The sequence below is a fragment of the Candida parapsilosis genome, contig 006372 (genome assembly GCF_000182765.1).
Source record: "Candida parapsilosis strain CDC317 annotated contig 006372".
Classification (NCBI taxonomy): domain Eukaryota; kingdom Fungi; phylum Ascomycota; class Pichiomycetes; order Serinales; family Debaryomycetaceae; genus Lodderomyces; species Lodderomyces parapsilosis.
In genome coordinates, this window is record NW_023503283.1 from 520,119 (window position 1) to 538,420 (window position 18,302).

Consider the following 18,302-nt stretch of genomic DNA (forward strand, 5'->3'; position numbering starts at 1 on the left):
TCTTACATTGCTCACCAGAACCTCTCATCTATTATCCGTAATTTCTATTTCTTCAAGCAAGCCATACACGCTTTTACAAGTAATCACCATTCTCCTCCAATATTTTATCCAAACAAATAGTCAACTCGTGCTGCAACCTAGGATGATTCTCATCAAATGCCAATCCTCGTTGATAGTCAGCTCTAGCTAGTTCATAATTACCCAAAAAGAAATTAGCAACTCCTCTTCTCAAGAAATTGTCAGGAGCATTCATTTGCATATTCAAAAGTAAATCAACATCGTTGTAAGCTTGTAAGTACTGCTTAGTTTTCAAATAAGCATCGCATCTACTCATGAGAAATTTTGATAACTCTTGTATTGTACCAGCAAAGCTTTCTAATTTAGGTCTTCTTTGAATCATTTCGATACCAATTGAAAATTGACGTACACTATCTTCAAATTTACCCATCTTAAATGCCTGAACACCACCATCATACAATTTCTTGACCATCTTGGATAAGTCCTTATTGAAATTCTCCGGAGTGGGAACTGGTGGCACATCACTACCCTGATTTATTAGTTCTTGCGTTATAACATTAAGTTGATCTATCTCCAACTTCAATGCAGGTATCGTGGAAGCTACTTCGGGGTCGAGTGCTAGTTTCTTACTCTTGGAGTCATATGAAACACCCTCCATTGCTATTAATGAACTATGTTAAGTGTATGATTAAGTGCTTGATCTATGAACACCTTGTCTGTTGATTGAAAAAAGAAAAAAACCGTTTCAATTTCTCACCTTTTGTACACGACCCACCTATAAATTCACATAATCACTAGTTGCAAAAAACGAATCATTCTACACTATATGCTACTATTGAGTACCTGAACAGTAGAGAAAAAGCAGTGTGATTGCTTTTATGGTAATTTGATCTACTGTACTGTTGCTTTCCTGTGTTGAGAAGAAATACTCGGTGAAATAAAAATATCAGTGGTCCCCGAAATCTTCTGAATCGATCTAACAGGGCGTTCTATAACACAATATTAGCAGCATTACGGATTTTAATTACGCCGAAAAGGACTTTAAAAGCTTTATTGATTCTTATCAATAAAACAACTAGACGTTTGGGTCTTTGCATTTTGAGAAATACCAGAACAGGATTACGATCTGCATAATATAATAAACCAGATGGATGTAATAACCTTTAGGCGTCAGTGTCACCCAATGAATGGGTTGTCATAGAATTGTAGGTGCAGCGATCATCAGTAGTAATGGTGCTTTTTAATTCATATCAAAAACTGTTCCAAGTTTTCCCTTTTTTTTTGCAATCATTTTTAGTTTCCCTCTACTTCCAACCCTATTTGCTTTCTTCTGTTATTACCTAGGGGAAAGCCACCCATAATTCAACAATAATGAACTCACCATCTTCACATGCTATTGAAAGGAATAACAACAGGTTCTACTCCTATCCAGTTTTTGGCTCAACAAAGTCTGAAATCAATGAGACAACATTTTCAATTAATTCACTTGAGAGTTTACAAAGTTATGCTGATATCAAAAAGTGTCAAGAAACCAAGGACAGCCGTTTGAATAATGTCAAAGCACGAATTAATGAACCCGGGCCTTCTTCATTCTACCCCTTGCAGAAAACTGTTGAAAATAAACCTGAGAATCATACATTACCATCGAAATTTTCAAGGTTTACAAAGTTCCTCCACAAGTTTCAATCAAAAATATCTAAATCCACCAATCTCAAAACAAGAAAGTACAACACCATAACGGGAATCAATGTTGCTTCTGCTAACAATGATCCGTCAGCTTCATCCTGGAAAAGATGTTTTTCAAGACATCATCATCATACATCCATGTTTTACACCACCAATGAGAAGCAAATCCATTTGAGAGATCCAGTTGATAAAGCTACCGAGGCAAAACTTATTGATATCTTCTCCCCGCCTGTCGATGAACCTATGAAGACCATTGACTCTTTCAAAGACCAAGCTTATGTAAAAAATCAAGAGATATCCACCACGAATCACGAGCCACAGAATTTTGGTTTCGATATTTTCTACAACGACAGCTTTTTTACCACAGCTGTAAGAAGGCCAGTTTCCTATGACAATTCACAAATAACGGATGAAACTATAGTAATTTAAGGTAGATGTAATTTATAGGAGACACTAATGGTTATGACTCCAAAATGCTACCAATTGCACTCTAATTTCTTTCCTCAAAAAATGAAAACAGTGAAAATTATCAGATTTGACTCATACTGAATTAGCCGCTTTCACTTGTCCGATTTTATTACATTCCAATCTAGCCCACTATTTTACTGAGTAGAGACCACTTCGACATGTTTGATCTTAAGGATGTGGTACGCCCAAATATTCTCACATTAGAACCTTATCGCTGTGCTAGAGATGACTTCAAAACAGGTATTTTGTTGGATGCAAATGAAAATACCCACGGTCCTGCACTTTCAGAAATAACTACTGCCGAAGAGTCATTAGAGCTTAATAGATACCCCGACCCACATCAATTGGAATTGAAACAACAGATTGTTGATTTTCGAAATGCATCACCAAATAAACACAGCACATCACAATTAACTCCACAAAATCTTTGTCTTGGTGTAGGGTCTGACGAAAGTATTGATATGTTGTTGAGGTGCTGTTGTGCTCCTGGCAAAGAGAAATTATTAACATGTCCTCCTACTTATGGCATGTACGCTATTTGTGCTATTGTGAATGATGTTGAAACTGTCAAAGTACCATTGACTATTCCTGATTTTCAAATTGATGTTGAAGGAATAGTTGCCAAATTGGAGTCTGATGCAAATATCAAACTCATCTACTTGACGTCACCAGGCAATCCAACGGGGAAACTTATCAATGTTGATGAGATTGTCGGGTTGTTGAAAAGGACCATTGAGTCATGGAACGGATTGGTGGTGGTTGATGAAGCGTATATTGATTTCACTGCATCGAATGGTAAATTCAGTGAGTCTGTATCTACTTTAGTCAATCAATTCCCCAATTTGGTTGTGTTGCAAACATTGAGCAAATCATTTGGATTAGCTGGTATTAGATTGGGAATTACATTTTGCAACACTGAATTGTCAAAGATTTTGAACTCGATAAAGTACCCGTACAATATTTCTTCGCTTACTTCAGATATTGCATTAAAAGCTACATCTCCTACTGGGTTGGCCGTTATGCACAAGTATGTTGACAGTATCATCAGGCAAAGACAACGATTGTTGAAGAGTTTGCTTGATTTGAAACATGTTGGAAGAAACATTGGCGGTCTTGATGCTAATTTCATATTGTTGGAGATATTGAACAAGGATGGTGAACCGTCGAACGAAGTGGCGTTGAAATTGTACAATACTTTGGCTATTGATAATGCCGTAGTGGTGAGATTTCGTGGTACTGAATTGAATTGTAAAGGAGCTCTTCGAATTTCTATAGGAACTGAAGAAGAAAATAAGGAGCTACTCTTGAAATTTGAGAAGGTGTTGAATGAAATAAATAGTTAATAGAAGGTGGGTATATAGAATACTGAAGTATACTAAACATTTACTATGTGTATTGTGTATTCACATATGATTGCAAAATGTATTGGATTGTGCTTCTTCAAGTCGTGTGCAACAGCACCAAAAAATAAATTTTTCACTTTGTTAAAACTTGTCATTAAAATATCATCAATACAAAAACCACCACCACAAAACAGTACGATTTCCATACTATGGCTAGACAGAACTTTGTGGGGCTAGTCGTATCCCAAGGCCGAATGAACAAGACCGTAAAAGTCAGGGTGCAGGGGAAAGTGTACGATAGAAGAATAGACAAGGAGGTGATTCGAAGAAAAGATTTTTTAGTTCATGACGAAGGAAACATTAGTAAAGAAGGTGATGTTGTTCGTATTGAAGCCATCCCTAAAATATCCAAACGTAAAGCATTTGCCATTGCTGAAATCAAAATCAATAAGGGTCAACAATTTGCTCAATATGAGGATCTAGCCAAACAAAGAATCAAACAAGAAGATGAATTAGAAGCCAAAAAGTTTATCGAAAATAAAGAAAAATTCAAGAGTATAGTTACTCAACTTGAGGATCTTAAAAGGTTGGATCAGTTAAGTTATCAAATCACCAGTGGCGATGAAGAAACTGAAGCCAATTATCAAAACCTAATCAATGAAGTCAATTCCATAAAGGCTAAATATAATATCAAATCATGGCCATCAACGGACCCCATAATTGATCTAGAGTTGAATGAGCCTGTATATACTTCTGAAATTGAAAAGAGAGTGTATCATATGAATGATATTTTGGACAAAGTTATGAATGATTCAAAGTATTCCGAGTTGAAAGTGAAGATTTTGAGTGATAAATTTCAAAATAGACCAATTGATGAGATACAAAGGAGTGTTCAAAAGAATGTGTTGAGAAAGTACTTTATGCATGAGAAAAATGAATTGCCATTTGCAATATAATGGGTGTTTTTGTACATAGTTTAAAGCTATTGAATAGATCAGGTGGTGCTTTATTGGGTAAGGTGTAAGGTGTAGCTCTTTGAAGCTCTATTAACGTTCCGTGGCCGTCGTGAACTGGGTTTTTGTCACAAGTTTGTTTCTCTTTTTGCTTTATGGATATAACCGGAGTTAATCATGGCATCTCTCGTATATACGTCCTACCAAAAAAAAAAACACCAACTAAAACACATCTTTCAAAAGCAAACACTTGATTACACGTCCAAGTCTCTTTTATACCGTGTCGAACTTGTCGTCTACACTATTAGGGCTGTCGTGGATTTACTAAACTTGGTCAGGGACTCCTTTCAAATCTCAAAGTAAACCTTACCACAACGTCATTGAGTACCACCACACAAACACACAATACGTACACACAAGCAACAGGCAACACTTAAGAGTATGTTACAATTAGACACTGTTACTCAGATATAGCTTAATCATACACACTTTCTTCCGCTATCCATGTTTGACGGGTCAAAGTCCAGTAGTACATCCAGCTTCAAGGATGCATTCAAAAGAGCATCCTCATCACTACGACCACAACCTTTAAATGACAAACGTGCCATTGAAAGTATTCAACGTTATCAAGATATACTATCGCCTATATTGATTAACCGGTATCAAACACCACGACCGAATGAAGACAGCTTCGCTGAACCCAGAAGGAAAGTGACACCAATTGCAATAAAGCATTCATTAGATATACCTTTAGAATCAATACTTAATTTGTACGTGCGACCTGGAGAGCCTCATTTCGTAATGTGGTTTTTGATTTCGTCATATTTCCCCCTTATTGCCGCCTGTCTTGGTCCTTTGTCCAATATGATTTCTATTATCGCTTTAATTGAACACTGGCGAGTTGATGTCAAGACAGGGTATTACCACCCCGACCCACACAAAGTAGTTGTGTTGAATGCATTATCATTAGCTTTGGGATTGGTTGGAAACATTTCCTTATTGATGAATTTCTCCCGATCTGTCAAGTATTTGATAACTCAATGTATTTCTATTTTTTCATGGTTTTGTGCATGTATGTTTCTTGTTGCCGGGATTTTGATTACCAATTATCAAGCATTGGATGATTTCATCAATATTCAACGTTCTGAAGGATTTTATTTTGCTTGCTTCACTGCCGCTTACTATTTCTTATGTATGCTGATTTTATTGATCAATTTCGCTGGGTACAGGTTAAATAAGTACCCTCCTACTTTTAACTTGGACCAGAAGCAAAGAACCTTAATGGTTTACACCATCATGTTTAGTGCTTGGAGTGTTGCAGGTGCTGTTGCCTTGACCCATTTGATTAAAGAGATTTCTTATGGGTCAGCATTATATTATTGCACGGTATCTATTTTGACTATTGGATTGGGAGATATAATCCCCAAAACATCGGGTGCAAAAGTGGTGGTGCTTATCTTTTCTTTGGTTGGTGTACTCATCATGGGTTTGATTGTTGCCACTTTACGATCGGTTATTCTCTCATCCGCTGCTCCAGCGGTATTCTGGAACGATACTGAAATTCAACGAAGAAGATACGTTGACAAACTCATGACTATGAATAAAGCAATTACTCCAGAGGAGGCATTCCATAAAATAAGACGCATTCGTAATCAAGTTAAAACCGTACGGACCAATATTGGATTATTAATGACCGTGTTGGTGTTTCTTGGGTTTTGGCTACTTGGTGGCATGATTTTCCACTTTATAGAAGGATGGTCCTATTTCCACTCAATTTATTTTTGTTTCCTTTGTTTATTGACCATTGGGTATGGTGATTATGCTCCCAAGACAAGTCTTGGACGCGTTTTCTTTATTTCATGGGCAATATCCGCAGTACCATTGATGACGATCTTGGTGTCCAATGTTGGAGATGAGTTATATGACACTTCAAATCAATTGAGTGAATGGTTTAGTAAATGGATGTTTCTGCCTGATAACGCATACGAGGAAAAGAAGGCAATCAAGAGAGAAATCAAAGAAGAATGCGGTGATGACGTCACTGTCAACTCGACAATATTGGCCGAGGAGTTGCGAAATGATCTTGATTTGACACTACGTGAGTATGGTGATGATGCTGAGGCCAACAGTTGGAAAGTCGAAGATGAGATAGAACATGAAATTCTGGATTTAGACGGCAGTGAATCCACTACTGGTGCGGCTAATGCTCTGATGAAAACTCAAGAAACAACTCAATCATTTAAATTGCGTAAAGTACAACGCAAGATCTCCAATCGAGCACGAAGACATTTGGAAGTTTTGAAATATTTGGAGAAACTTAAACCTTTGATTTCAGACTGTGTGACCAATCCCATGAAGAAATACTCTCTCAAGCAATGGCACGAATTTTTCGAAATTTTAGAACTCGATGAAACGCCGAAAGAAGTTGAGGAAACGAGTAAATACGATGGGTTTTGGTTGGGTGATTACAGTCCACTTCGACTACCGTTAAAAGAGCCCAATTTCATGGTATTGAAAGTGTACAATAAAATTGAAGAAACCGTTGCTCGATTGATTGACGAGGAAATTGATGATTTAAAAATGATGAACAATCAGGATGAAGGAGTAGAGATTGAACCACCTGCCGCATCTGACAGGAAAGTGCAGTTTGAAAAGTAAAAGAGTGGAATGCATGAAACTGCGTGGACTTCAGTTCCAGTTTGTTTTTTTTTTTTTCTTCTCGAGGTGTATACTGCTGTTTAATGTTGAGAATCTTGAGATCTTGTGACTATAATTTGCTTTTTTAAAGCTACTACTCTGGCTTCACTTTTGTGGTGCAGTTTACTGTTATCACTCGTTTTCGAATTTTCTTTTTTTTTTTTAACCGCGTCTTGATGACATGTTTTGATGATAAGTAAATCTCGTATCTTGCAACGCACCAGTAGATGCATTAGAGCATTACCGTCTAGCCAATCAACTTCGCAATGAACTACAGACGATCTGATAGTGATGATGATATTCATGCCCCTATAGAACAGACAGAGCACCACGAGCCAGTAGTTTTGAAAATTGATGGGGTGTTTAAATTAAAGTTATCGCAATTAAAGTACTTTACATTTGTCGTTATTGGAATCGCCATTTTATGGCCATGGAACTGCTTTCTTTCGGCATCAGCATACTATGGACTCCGATTCATTGGATCGCCAAAATTGTCAAAAGTTTACAGCTCGACGATGATGTCTGTGTCAACCATCACATCAACTTTATACAACTATTATCTTTCTCAGAAACAAACTGGTGCTGACTACAAAAGGAGAGTGCATGTCGGTTTCAACATGACTATAGTTATCTTTACGTTTATGGCGATAACATGTGTTGTTCAATTATTTCTCGATATGAATGATACATTATTTTTTATATTGATTATGGTTATGGTGTTGACGTCAGCTACTGCTACGTGCTTGGCCCAAAATGGTACTATGGCAATTGTCAATGTAATGGGAGAAATATACGCTAATGCTGTAATGGTGGGGCAAGCCGTGGCGGGTGTTTTACCGTCTTGTGCATTGATCGTATCCATCTTGTTGGTGGGAGAGAAATCATCCAAGGAAGAGAAAGTTGACAAGGACTTCGGTGTATTTGTTTACTACATTACTGCCAGCTTAATTTGCGTAATTTCAATTGGATTGTTGTACTTGATTGAACATCATAAACCTCAATCGGCTTATCAAAAATTGAACGATTTGATGGAAATGGGAGAAGGAACAGCATTGCAACAGGAACCAGACATTGACGTGGTTGAAGATGTACCCTCACAAAAGCTGTTTATCCCATTTTCACAATTATGGAGCAAATTGAACCTTGTTGTGATGACCATATTTTTCACATTTGGTATCACTTTAGTGTTTCCTGTCTTTGCCTCTGTTGTCGAGTCCACAAATACGAATCTGGAATACAGGCTATTCAGCAAACAGATTTATATTCCATTTGTGTACTTAATGTGGAACTTGGGCGATTTAATGGGAAGATTAATGTGCGGGTATCCTAAATTGCACATGTTGATAACTACACCAAGGACAATGTTTATATACTCGCTAGCGAGATTGGCATTTATCCCACTTTTCATGACTTGCAACATTCACCCAGGAATATCTCAACCTTTCATCAAATCTGATTTCTGGTACATTTTATTACAAACATTATTTGGGATTTCCAATGGACAACTATGTACTTCTGCGTTTATGATCGTTGGTAAACTATGTGACTCAGACGATGAGAAAGAAGCTGCTGGTGGATTTACTACTGTGTTCCTAAGTGTTGGTTTAGCTGTTGGTAGCGTTTTTAGTTATTTGATTGTATTGATGGTGGGATAAGAGAACAAAGTCAATTACGTACACCGAAAAAAATATACAACGAGGCTGTAAATCATCATTTCTTTTGCTGACGCAACCAGCCACACAGAATGTCGAGTAGTGAATTCAAAGCAGTTGGACTTGCCACCGTTAAGGGGATTGGACGAGGATCCAAAGCCTTGGGGAAAGCAGGGTACAAAACTTATAAAAAGAATGAAGCTAAAAGACAAGGAAAAGAATACGTTGAGCCAGCTAGTGATGGTGATGGAAAGTCAACAAAATCATCAACATCCACCACCAACAACACTGAAAGTGTTCATGAGCCGTATACCTTCAAACCATTACCGAGCAAGGAAACACTTCAATCGTATCAGCCGCCACCAAGGAGAAACGTTGGTGCTTATAGTCCATCCGAGAGGAAATATACCACTCCACAAAGCGCTCAAACAACTTCACAATCGGGTGCTCAGCAACCTCAGCAGTATCAGCAACCTCAGCAGTATCAGCAACCTCAGCAGTATCAGCAACCTCAGCAGTATCAGCAACCTACTCAGCAGTATCAGCAACCTACTCAGCAGTATCAGCAACCTACTCAGCAGTATCAGCAACCTACTCAGCAGTATCAGCAACCTACTCAGCAGGCTGAATATCAGGGTCCACCACAGTATTCGCAGACTTCTCAACCTGTAGAGCAACCACCAGCTCAGCCTGTCCAACAAGCTAATCAACCACCACCTCCTCCCCGACCGGCTCAATCTATCCCTGCAGCTCAGTCGTATAGCCAGAATGCATTGACTACACAGCAGGGACAGCCAACACCATTCGCACAAGCCAACAATCAGAGTGTTTCAAATCCCCAACAACAACCTCAACAAGCATATGCGTTGCCTTCGCAACCTGCCTACCAACAACCTGTGACGGGAGCTCAGGAACAACATCAAGTGATACAAACGCAAGAGTATGGGGAGGCGCCACCCCCTGCTTACGACCAGTATAACCAAATTCAGCAATACGGACAAACTTCTGCGACTCTTGGACTGCAAGCGCAAGCATCCGCGACTCAAGTGGCTCCGGAACAGGCTCAAGTGCCACCACCCAGCTTGCCTAGTCGAGCCTCTGCAATAGCAGTTACATCACAACCAGTCTCAAGTTATAATCCGCAAACCCAACAACCAATCGGCCATGATTTGGTTCCCCCAGCTAACCAACAAGACGCCAACCTGGCACAAGCGCAAAAACCAAAAAGACCGTTACCCGACCCTACTTCATTCGCGCCTCCTCCTACCAGAAAAGTACAATCTCCGGATATAACAGGGTCTTCACACAAAAGGGGATCATATTCGAAGCCATCACCAAAACGAAGTACATCACTGTATCAAGGAGGATTGGCACCACCAACCCCTTCTCGAGCTTCTTCTGATGCTGGCGCTACCGGCCTACAGCCACCTCCATTACCTAGTCGAAGTAGCGCAAACAGTGTTGCAAGTGATACTTCCACCAAGAAAACATTTGACTTGAATGCATTCCCACCACCACCTCAAATTCCTCGCCATAAACTGGAAGACAATAGAAAGAAGAGTCACGGGTCACCACTGAGAGTGAACGATATTGAGAGTGTTGAGCAAGAGGAAAATGATTTGGATGAGGACGCTCCATCTATGCCCGTAAGACCGCTGCATAAGATGCCGTCTACTACCTCGGTAACAAGTTCAGTGGAGGAAGCTCCTCCAATGCCGCAGAGACCGCCTCAAGGAACAAGCTCGGCAACTTCAATCACTACCTCCGTTGGTGAAGCTGAAGAAGCTATACACAAGAAGAAACCACCACCAAATCCTGTTAAAAAGCCAAAGAGTTTGTCAGCTGAAAATCTGGGCTTCAAAGCTTCTGATTCCTCCAACCAAGGGGTGCAAAGTGAATTAGAAAACATGTTCAGAAAAATGAATGTTACCAAATCGAATTCGGAACAAGAAGAGATAATGACAGAACCACCAACTTTCAAGCCTAAACCGGCAAAGAAAGTGAGTCCACCACATGTTAAGCCCAAACCAGAGGTGAAACCAAAGCCAGAAGTGAAACCAAAGCCAGAAGTAAAGCCCAAACCAGTGACTATGCCATCTGCTCCCCACTCAGGCAGCACAGCAGCCGTATTGAACTCTTTTGCTGGCCATGCCAGGTCTCCTACACCTCCTCCTGCACCTAAACCTCGGAACTATAAAAGAGCTGCCGCGCCCACCCCTACGGCGGAGAAGCAAGGACCGCCAAGTTTGGATTTGGAATTGGAAACACAATGGTATGCAAATACAAATGGCCTCAATCTTCCCAAATCTTTAAAAGGTCTCAATTACCAAACGAGTTATCTGTACTCTACATCTGGAGGGTCACAGGTCTGGAATAGAATCATTACCGCTCGTTTGAAAGACATGTCCATCGTTTCTTACAAATTTGTGTGGAATGCGAGTGATGTTGCATCTGTTGCAGTAACCATTCATCGATTTGTTCCTTCTCCTATATCAACTATACCACCCAAGCATGATCTTGTGGCCAACCATGAACGATTTGGAGAATATGTAGCATCATGGAGTGAGCACCATAAAGGTCAACAAGTTGGTAGTGGAGAGTGTTGGGATTTGGCCAAATTTGCTCTCGAAAAGGGATGCGGAAAACATGCCTTTGTATCACAATACTATATTCACGGATATCCAATTTTGCAAATTAAAAATTCAGGTGCTGGGGTTGAATTTATTAATGGTTTGCCGCAATTGGATGAAATTAGGCGTGGTGATATTTTACAATTCAAATCGTGTACCTTCTTCAATTCAGTTACAGGTACTACACAAACAGTCGGAGCTCCTGATCATACTAGTGTTGTTGTTGAAAATGATGGAACAAAGTTGAGGGTTGTTGAACAGAATGTGAATAATATTAGAAGAGTGATGGATGGAGAATATATTTTAAAGAATTTGACTGCTGGTGAAGTGTATGTATATAGACCAATGCCTGCTGAATGGGCTGGTAGTTTATAGAAGGGTAGTTTAAATCAAATTTAGGTACATTTGAATAATTCAATAGATGGTATCTGGGCTTTTCGGAATTTTTTCTTTTTTTCTGCTTTTGCAATCATCATCTCACGAGGTTAAGTCATCATCGCTTGATAATCCACTGTAACGTCTCCCCCCTTCCCCGCATATGCACTCAGAAGAACCTGTGGCACCGGCCCTTTCAACATATCAAGATGAGTCGACATTCTCATATGACAAGGTTCAATCAACGCACAAAGAGCGAAGGCATCTCCATTTGAAAAGTCCGCAAGACCAAAATGAGGTACTTAATAAAATACGAGATTATTATTCATTAGATATACTTGCTGAAAAGTTGTCAGAAATTGATGGCGATGAGCCTAGGTATAAACGTATTACACTACAGTTTCCCGATGAACTAATATGTGATTCTGCTACTATCGTCCATTACTTGCAAGAAAAGCTCGAAATCGATGCATCCAACCCAAAGCAAAAGCTTTGGATCCTTGCTGACACCTCGTACTCTGCTTGCTGTGTTGATGAAATAGCTGCTGAACACGTGCACAGTGACTTAGTGATTCACTTTGGAGATGCATGTTTAAACGAAGTGGCCAAATTGAACTCAAAATATGTCTTGGGCAAGCCCGAAGTTGATGTTGATGAGATGGCAAGACAATTCAAAAACAGGTACAGTACTGGGGACAAGGTTGTCTTGATGGCTAATGCCCCATTCACCTATATTCTATATCAGTTGAAGGACAAGTTGTCAGGGTACAAAGATGTGATTGTTGCTGATTTGATTGTACCAAGTTGGAAATCAGAGATAATTGGATACCTACCCACGTATGATAACAAGGTTTCCAAATTTAACCGGACGTTCCCTGTGGAGAATATATCAGAATGCGAATTATTTCATGTTACAGTTCCCGAAGCTCCAAGATTATTACAATTAACGACAAATTTTGCATCCGTCACAACATATGAACCCGACACAAGTACCATTTCACAAGGTCCATATCCCAACTTGATGAGGCGATACAAATTCGTTCATGTTGCTCGAAGTGCAGGTACTATAGGTATTCTTGTCAATACGCTATCATTATCAAATACAAAGCAATTAATCAACACGATAAAGGACAAAATCAAGAAAGCTGGCAAGAAGCATTACATATTTGTTGTCGGCAAACCAAACGTTGCCAAATTGGCTAATTTCGAAAGTATTGATCTTTGGTGTGTGTTGGGGTGCGATCATCAAGGTATCATCATTGATCAAGTGAATGAATTTTTCAAACCCATTGTCACTCCGTATGAGCTATTGCTTGGTCTAAGTGATGAGTTGACATGGACTGGGAAATGGATCACTGATTACAAGAGCGTCATTGAAGATTACAAACACGATGAAGAAGATGCGCCCAGGGAGGATGATGGTGATGATAAGGATGAGGCCAGTTCTGATGAGGAGCCTGAGTTTGATCCAGTTACTGGTACCTATGTGAGTATGTCCCGACCTCTTCGACAAATCAATCACTTGAGTATAAAAAACGAGGGCGAACAAGAGACCAAAGCTAATAATGAAAAGAGGTTGGTGGAAAGGTTTTCTAACAGCGTCGCCATCCGCAATACCGTCAGCACTTCAGCAATGCATTTGCAGAATAGGCAATGGACTGGTTTAGGAAGTGATTATGCAAACGACGATGGATCAGACGTCGAAGAGGAAGGTGCTTTGGTAACTGAAGGAAGATTGGGTATTGCTCGAGGATATGATTTTGATACGCAAAAACAACAAAGCAAGTAGGGTGAAGTTTGGTCTAGAATGTGATGATGTGGTCTATGTGTGTATTTTGGTATGTTTGTATATATCTTGTAATGATTGCAAAAAATAAAAGCTTACATTGCCCGTTCTTTTCCTTCAAGTCACTTACATCTCCTTTCTGCTCAAACAACTCTAATTGCTATATCATATCTTGCTACATCACATCATAGTCGTTATTCAAAATTATGTGTTTTGCAATGTTCAACAATCAACCAAATGAAGGTCGTAATTGGGCAGAAATAATTCTTCTCATTATCGAAGTTTTCACATTCATTCTTTTCTTCATATCGTATGTTATAACACTAAACTAACAACGCTAAAGACAGCACACACACACACACACACACACACACACACACACACGTACACACGTACACACAACTCCAGGAGAAAACCACATGTACTAACAACCATGGATAGTTTTTTCTCGCTTTGGTGGACTCCGCTACCCTATATTCTTTTGGCCATATTCATTATTTTGGTGATTGTCAGTTTCATATTGCTTTTCATTGAAGGTTACAACTATCCACCAAAGACACAATGGAAAAGTTTGGGACCAAATGATATTGCTTTGATTACTGGCGGCTCGAGTGGACTAGGTTTGGAGATTGTGAAGTCGTTGTTGATGCGAGATGTCATGGTGTATGTACTTGATCAAAATCCAGTTCCATTGAAATTAGCCGAGGAAACAAAACTTCATTATATTGCTTGTGATTTAGGAGATGAGTGTGAACTCAGGGATAAGTTGAATAGATTGATTCATGATTTGAATGAAAAGAGGCAGTACATTAGTGTTCTTGTCAACAATGCTGGAGTCAGAGACCATCGCTCTTTGGTAAATTTGAATTTCGAAAAAGTCAAGGCAATGTTTAATATCAACACCATCCTGCAAGTTTATATTTTGCAAAAAGTACTTTCTAATCACTTGTCCTACAATGGAAATGGTAAATTGTCAATTGTTACCGTATCTTCCATATTAGGGACATTTGCACCAAAGAATTTATCAATTTACTCAGCAACAAAAGCATCACAAATCATGTTGCATGAATCGTTACAACAGGAATTGAAACAGTTCCCCAAGATAAGATTGTTGTTGGTGACAACTGGACAAATGAATACTGAATTGTTTAAAGATGTAAAACCTACAAAGCAGTTTATCGCACCAGTTGTTGATCACGTTGAATTAGCTCAAACAATCACCAAAAAAGTTGATAGAGGTTACATGGGCTGTTTGGCAGCACCAATGTATGCTAATTTCCTTCCAGGAATAAGAACTGCTCCGTTGTTTGTACAAGATTTCTGTAGATGGGTGAGTGAAATTGATGACAAGGTCAAGGACATTATTTAAGGGATAGAAAAAGACCATGGACGTTGAGAAAGTTAGGACATTCGTTAGCTATATATATATATATATATGTATATGATAGACTAAAGCTAAGGAGTTTATTCATTCTTCTTTCCCGCTCTGGATATTTCATCACTGAGTAATGTGGTGAATTCGTCTCTATTAAAGTATCCAATAACATCGAAAAACTTATTAAACGGTATTGATCCAGTGACAACCGTGTCTTTGAAGGTAATGGTGACATTGTAATTAGGTTCGTATTTTTTGATATCTGAGGCAATTGTTATTTTATTTCCCTTGGAGTCCACACCAATGTATTTGACATTCTTGTATTTCAAATTGATCAAGAATAAAATTACATTAAGAAATCCGTAAATAACACAAGCTGCCACCGTTATAGAGTAGATTTGTTTGAATTTGTATTTTTTATCAGCAAGAAACAATAAACCAGCAACAACAACTGTTGATAAACCAAGTCCTAGTTTGAGATCAGTTATAGCGAATGATTCCTCATACCCCAATTGTTGTAATACTGAGTTCAAGTTTTCGTCAGTCGTCTTTTGTAAATCTTTGACTGAATTAAGATTCGTTTTCTTTAGTTGAGACATGCTGAAAGCGGAAACGGGTGATGTTGGAACAGTCTCTGACTGAAAAGATATTCAAGTGAAGTAGTGGGTCTTGTAATGGTACATATTTTTTTTCTCTCTGACTATACAAGCACAATAGTACACGTGTAACTCTCTACTTTGGTGTTCCACACTTTTGGTAAAGAAAGAATAAATAGTGTGTACGTATAACGCATACAATCGGGTTTATTGCCAATGAGTAAGTAATAGCGTACATAATACATTGGTGTAAATTGTAAGCACTTTATGATGAACTTTGTAAAAAGTATGTGTATAAGCACGTGTTACTGTATCACGTGTACTAACTGGTAGCTCTCTTCTCAATCATCAGCAGCCAACAACAAACAACAAACTACCCATCGGCATTTTGCCCTACTTTGCTCTTCTTTTCTTTACACCAGTTTATTCTCCTTGTTTTCTCACACAATTCCCATTTGTGAGAAAAACATATAGGGGATACGAGCACATCCGTTTGAAAGACACACATCTACAGCATAGTTGACAGAAAATTTTTTAGCTACTTTGACGACTGCATTTTTGCTATACCGGTTGCATATAGAGAAAAGGTGTGATAAGCAAACTTTTATCCACTTTTGCTTCCAAACAAACACTTGATTCGGTGGTAGACTATATACTTCACCCACCCAGCATGCATAAGTTTGTCCGCTGATGACAAGCTTACCTCCATCTGATAATCAAATGACCGATACTAAGAACAAATTTACTGGATCTGGTTCCAGAACTCCGACCCCTCAACAACAACAGCAATCACTCGGCTTCAACAAGAGGACTAACGGCAAACGAGTACAAAACAATCGTAACAAATTCAGAAAGTATGACCACAGAAACGATAATGAATTAACTCCATTGGAATCACAATTGACCCAAGGTCGAAAAGTGAATGGAAATAGCCGCAAGAATCAAATCTCCATCAATCATTTGTTAGATTTTCAATCGTACCGTGATACCGAAGAATATGCTATGAATCATCAACGGGATCGTGCCAGGCGGAGGTCCAGCGGCAACAAGAAAAATCATCCCATTAAGGTACAATTATCAGGTATGAAGTACATTAATGTCAATTTTAAATTTGTGGTTGATTCAAGGCTGGATTACAAAGTTCAACAGTTGGATCCAAATGTTCCAGTTGATGTGGCCAACATCATATCAATCATTGCTCCAAAAGCTAGCTGCCCAATTTGTCTAACTGATGATATAGTTGCCCCTCGTATGATAGTCTCGTGTGGTCATATTCTTTGTTTGAAATGTGTCTTGTCCTTGTTGGAGCAAGAAGTTCCGAAGGCTAAGAAACGAGAATCTGCAGCAATTGTGGAAAAATATCGCGAATGCCCCTTGTGTTTTTCCGTTATTCGCAAGCAGGAGTTGAAGCCGGTGATTCTTCAGAATATCTATGAGCAAATCGAAGTGCCTAAAGTTCGTGAGGAGGCTGTCTTAACCTTGATGATGAGAGATCTGCACAAGATTTTGTCTTTGCCGAAAGCAATCGCTGTGTCGAACCATGTGACTGATTTCCCTGATATCAATCAGACAGAGTTGGCGTCGTACCTGAGAATTTTCAAAGGTGATTTTAATTACATGACATCGTTGTACGAGATAGAAAAGGCTCAAATTGTGGCCAACTACGAAGAAGAGAAAGAATTGTATGGTGATGATCTGGCTTTAGTTCAGCAAGCTTTGTCTCACATAGACCAAGAAGTGGCTGATTGGACGTCTAAGTTGGCTGCCACTTTAGACAAGGAGCATAAGCATAGTCATCAACATGATAATGCGTCATCTTCACCTCCATCACATCAAACGTTCTATTACTATGAAACCGGATTCAATGCCGGATGTACATATGTACTTTCGCCATTAGATATGAAGATTTTGAAATCGACCTATTCCAACTATGAGAGCTTGCCTACTAGTATCGTTGCCAAAATTGAAAACATTCGTTATGAAGAGTTGACTCAGGAGACATCAATGACTAAATACAAGTACCTCAGTCATTTGCCCATCGGCTCACAGATTGGATTCCTTGAATGTGATTGGAATCATAATGAGTATGTTTCACAACCAATCTGGGAGGCGTACAAAAATGATTTACTCAAACGATCAAAGAATTCAAACAAGAGGTTCCTTAGAGAGGAGAGAAATCGAAGACGTGCTGAGTCGGAAGAGGAATTCAGATTGAGACAGTTTTATATGGAAGAGAACGGATTAACAAGTGAGGATCTAGCAAATGGTGGAGGGTCATTTTCAAGTTTTGATCTTGGTAATCGACTTGCAGGTTTATCTGTTAATGGAGGTGTTATGCCACCTTTGTCGGATAACCCACTATCAACTGAAAGTGAAAATGATGCCAACAATGACGGTGAAAACGAGGATGCTGTAGTCAATGAGGAAGATGGTACATATACTACCACTGTTTGGGGCACAAAAATCAAAAAGTCACAAAACGTTATTAACAATTTCCCTGAAGTTGCTATTGAAGATGAGTGGGATGATTGGGATGCCGACGAATTGATTCGAAAAGCTCGCGAAGAGAATAACGAGAATAATGGCAGAAGCGAAGCAACAAGTAGTAGTGGTATTGGCAAAGGCAAGCAGAAGAAGAAGAAGAAAAAGTTGATCTTGATGTCATCGTGAAAAAGCTGTATTCTATTCAATGAAATTAAAGAAAACAGCTTAATCTATAAAAG

At 39.0% G+C, this 18,302-nt stretch overlaps 11 protein-coding genes across 11 annotated transcripts; 9 read left to right on the forward strand and 2 right to left on the reverse strand. All coding sequences in view use genetic code 12, as the record gives it.

Moving 5' to 3' along the window:
- Nucleotides 1-73: 73 nt before the first annotated feature.
- Nucleotides 74-676, reverse strand: SEC72 (Sec63 complex subunit; the record flags this gene model as incomplete). The annotated part of the gene is made up of 1 exon (XM_036811129.1): nucleotides 74-676. The coding sequence occupies one exon, from the start codon at nucleotides 674-676 to the stop codon at nucleotides 74-76; it is 603 nt and encodes a 200-aa protein (XP_036667597.1).
- Nucleotides 677-1,389: 713 nt separating this feature from the next.
- Nucleotides 1,390-2,133, forward strand: CPAR2_402370 (uncharacterized protein; the record flags this gene model as incomplete). Its single annotated transcript, XM_036811130.1, has 1 exon — nucleotides 1,390-2,133. One exon carries the CDS (start codon nucleotides 1,390-1,392, stop codon nucleotides 2,131-2,133), a length of 744 nt encoding a protein of 247 aa, XP_036667598.1.
- A 197-nt stretch (nucleotides 2,134-2,330) lies between these two features.
- Nucleotides 2,331-3,515, forward strand: HIS5 (histidinol-phosphate transaminase; the record flags this gene model as incomplete). The annotated part of the gene is made up of 1 exon (XM_036811131.1): nucleotides 2,331-3,515. One exon carries the CDS (start codon nucleotides 2,331-2,333, stop codon nucleotides 3,513-3,515), a length of 1,185 nt encoding a protein of 394 aa, XP_036667599.1.
- Nucleotides 3,516-3,724: 209 nt separating this feature from the next.
- CPAR2_402390 (mitochondrial 37S ribosomal protein uS17m) lies at nucleotides 3,725-4,471 on the forward strand (the record flags this gene model as incomplete). The annotated part of the gene is made up of 1 exon (XM_036811132.1): nucleotides 3,725-4,471. One exon carries the CDS (start codon nucleotides 3,725-3,727, stop codon nucleotides 4,469-4,471), a length of 747 nt encoding a protein of 248 aa, XP_036667600.1.
- A 501-nt stretch (nucleotides 4,472-4,972) lies between these two features.
- On the forward strand, nucleotides 4,973-7,126 carry TOK1 (Tok1p; the record flags this gene model as incomplete). The annotated part of the gene is made up of 1 exon (XM_036811133.1): nucleotides 4,973-7,126. One exon carries the CDS (start codon nucleotides 4,973-4,975, stop codon nucleotides 7,124-7,126), a length of 2,154 nt encoding a protein of 717 aa, XP_036667601.1.
- A 305-nt stretch (nucleotides 7,127-7,431) lies between these two features.
- On the forward strand, nucleotides 7,432-8,820 carry CPAR2_402410 (nucleoside transmembrane transporter; the record flags this gene model as incomplete). The annotated part of the gene is made up of 1 exon (XM_036811135.1): nucleotides 7,432-8,820. The coding sequence occupies one exon, from the start codon at nucleotides 7,432-7,434 to the stop codon at nucleotides 8,818-8,820; it is 1,389 nt and encodes a 462-aa protein (XP_036667602.1).
- Nucleotides 8,821-8,909: 89 nt separating this feature from the next.
- Nucleotides 8,910-11,822, forward strand: MUC1 (Muc1p; the record flags this gene model as incomplete). The annotated part of the gene is made up of 1 exon (XM_036811136.1): nucleotides 8,910-11,822. One exon carries the CDS (start codon nucleotides 8,910-8,912, stop codon nucleotides 11,820-11,822), a length of 2,913 nt encoding a protein of 970 aa, XP_036667603.1.
- A 163-nt stretch (nucleotides 11,823-11,985) lies between these two features.
- On the forward strand, nucleotides 11,986-13,611 carry CPAR2_402430 (uncharacterized protein; the record flags this gene model as incomplete). The annotated part of the gene is made up of 1 exon (XM_036811137.1): nucleotides 11,986-13,611. One exon carries the CDS (start codon nucleotides 11,986-11,988, stop codon nucleotides 13,609-13,611), a length of 1,626 nt encoding a protein of 541 aa, XP_036667604.1.
- Nucleotides 13,612-13,814: 203 nt separating this feature from the next.
- CPAR2_402440 (uncharacterized protein) lies at nucleotides 13,815-14,977 on the forward strand (the record flags this gene model as incomplete). Its single annotated transcript, XM_036811138.1, has 2 exons — nucleotides 13,815-13,918; nucleotides 14,050-14,977. The coding sequence occupies 2 exons, from the start codon at nucleotides 13,815-13,817 to the stop codon at nucleotides 14,975-14,977; spliced, it is 1,032 nt and encodes a 343-aa protein (XP_036667605.1).
- Nucleotides 14,978-15,072: 95 nt separating this feature from the next.
- SPC2 (signal peptidase complex subunit) lies at nucleotides 15,073-15,582 on the reverse strand (the record flags this gene model as incomplete). Its single annotated transcript, XM_036811139.1, has 1 exon — nucleotides 15,073-15,582. One exon carries the CDS (start codon nucleotides 15,580-15,582, stop codon nucleotides 15,073-15,075), a length of 510 nt encoding a protein of 169 aa, XP_036667606.1.
- Nucleotides 15,583-16,269: 687 nt separating this feature from the next.
- On the forward strand, nucleotides 16,270-18,249 carry CPAR2_402460 (uncharacterized protein; the record flags this gene model as incomplete). The annotated part of the gene is made up of 1 exon (XM_036811140.1): nucleotides 16,270-18,249. The coding sequence occupies one exon, from the start codon at nucleotides 16,270-16,272 to the stop codon at nucleotides 18,247-18,249; it is 1,980 nt and encodes a 659-aa protein (XP_036667607.1).
- Nucleotides 18,250-18,302: the final 53 nt, after the last annotated feature.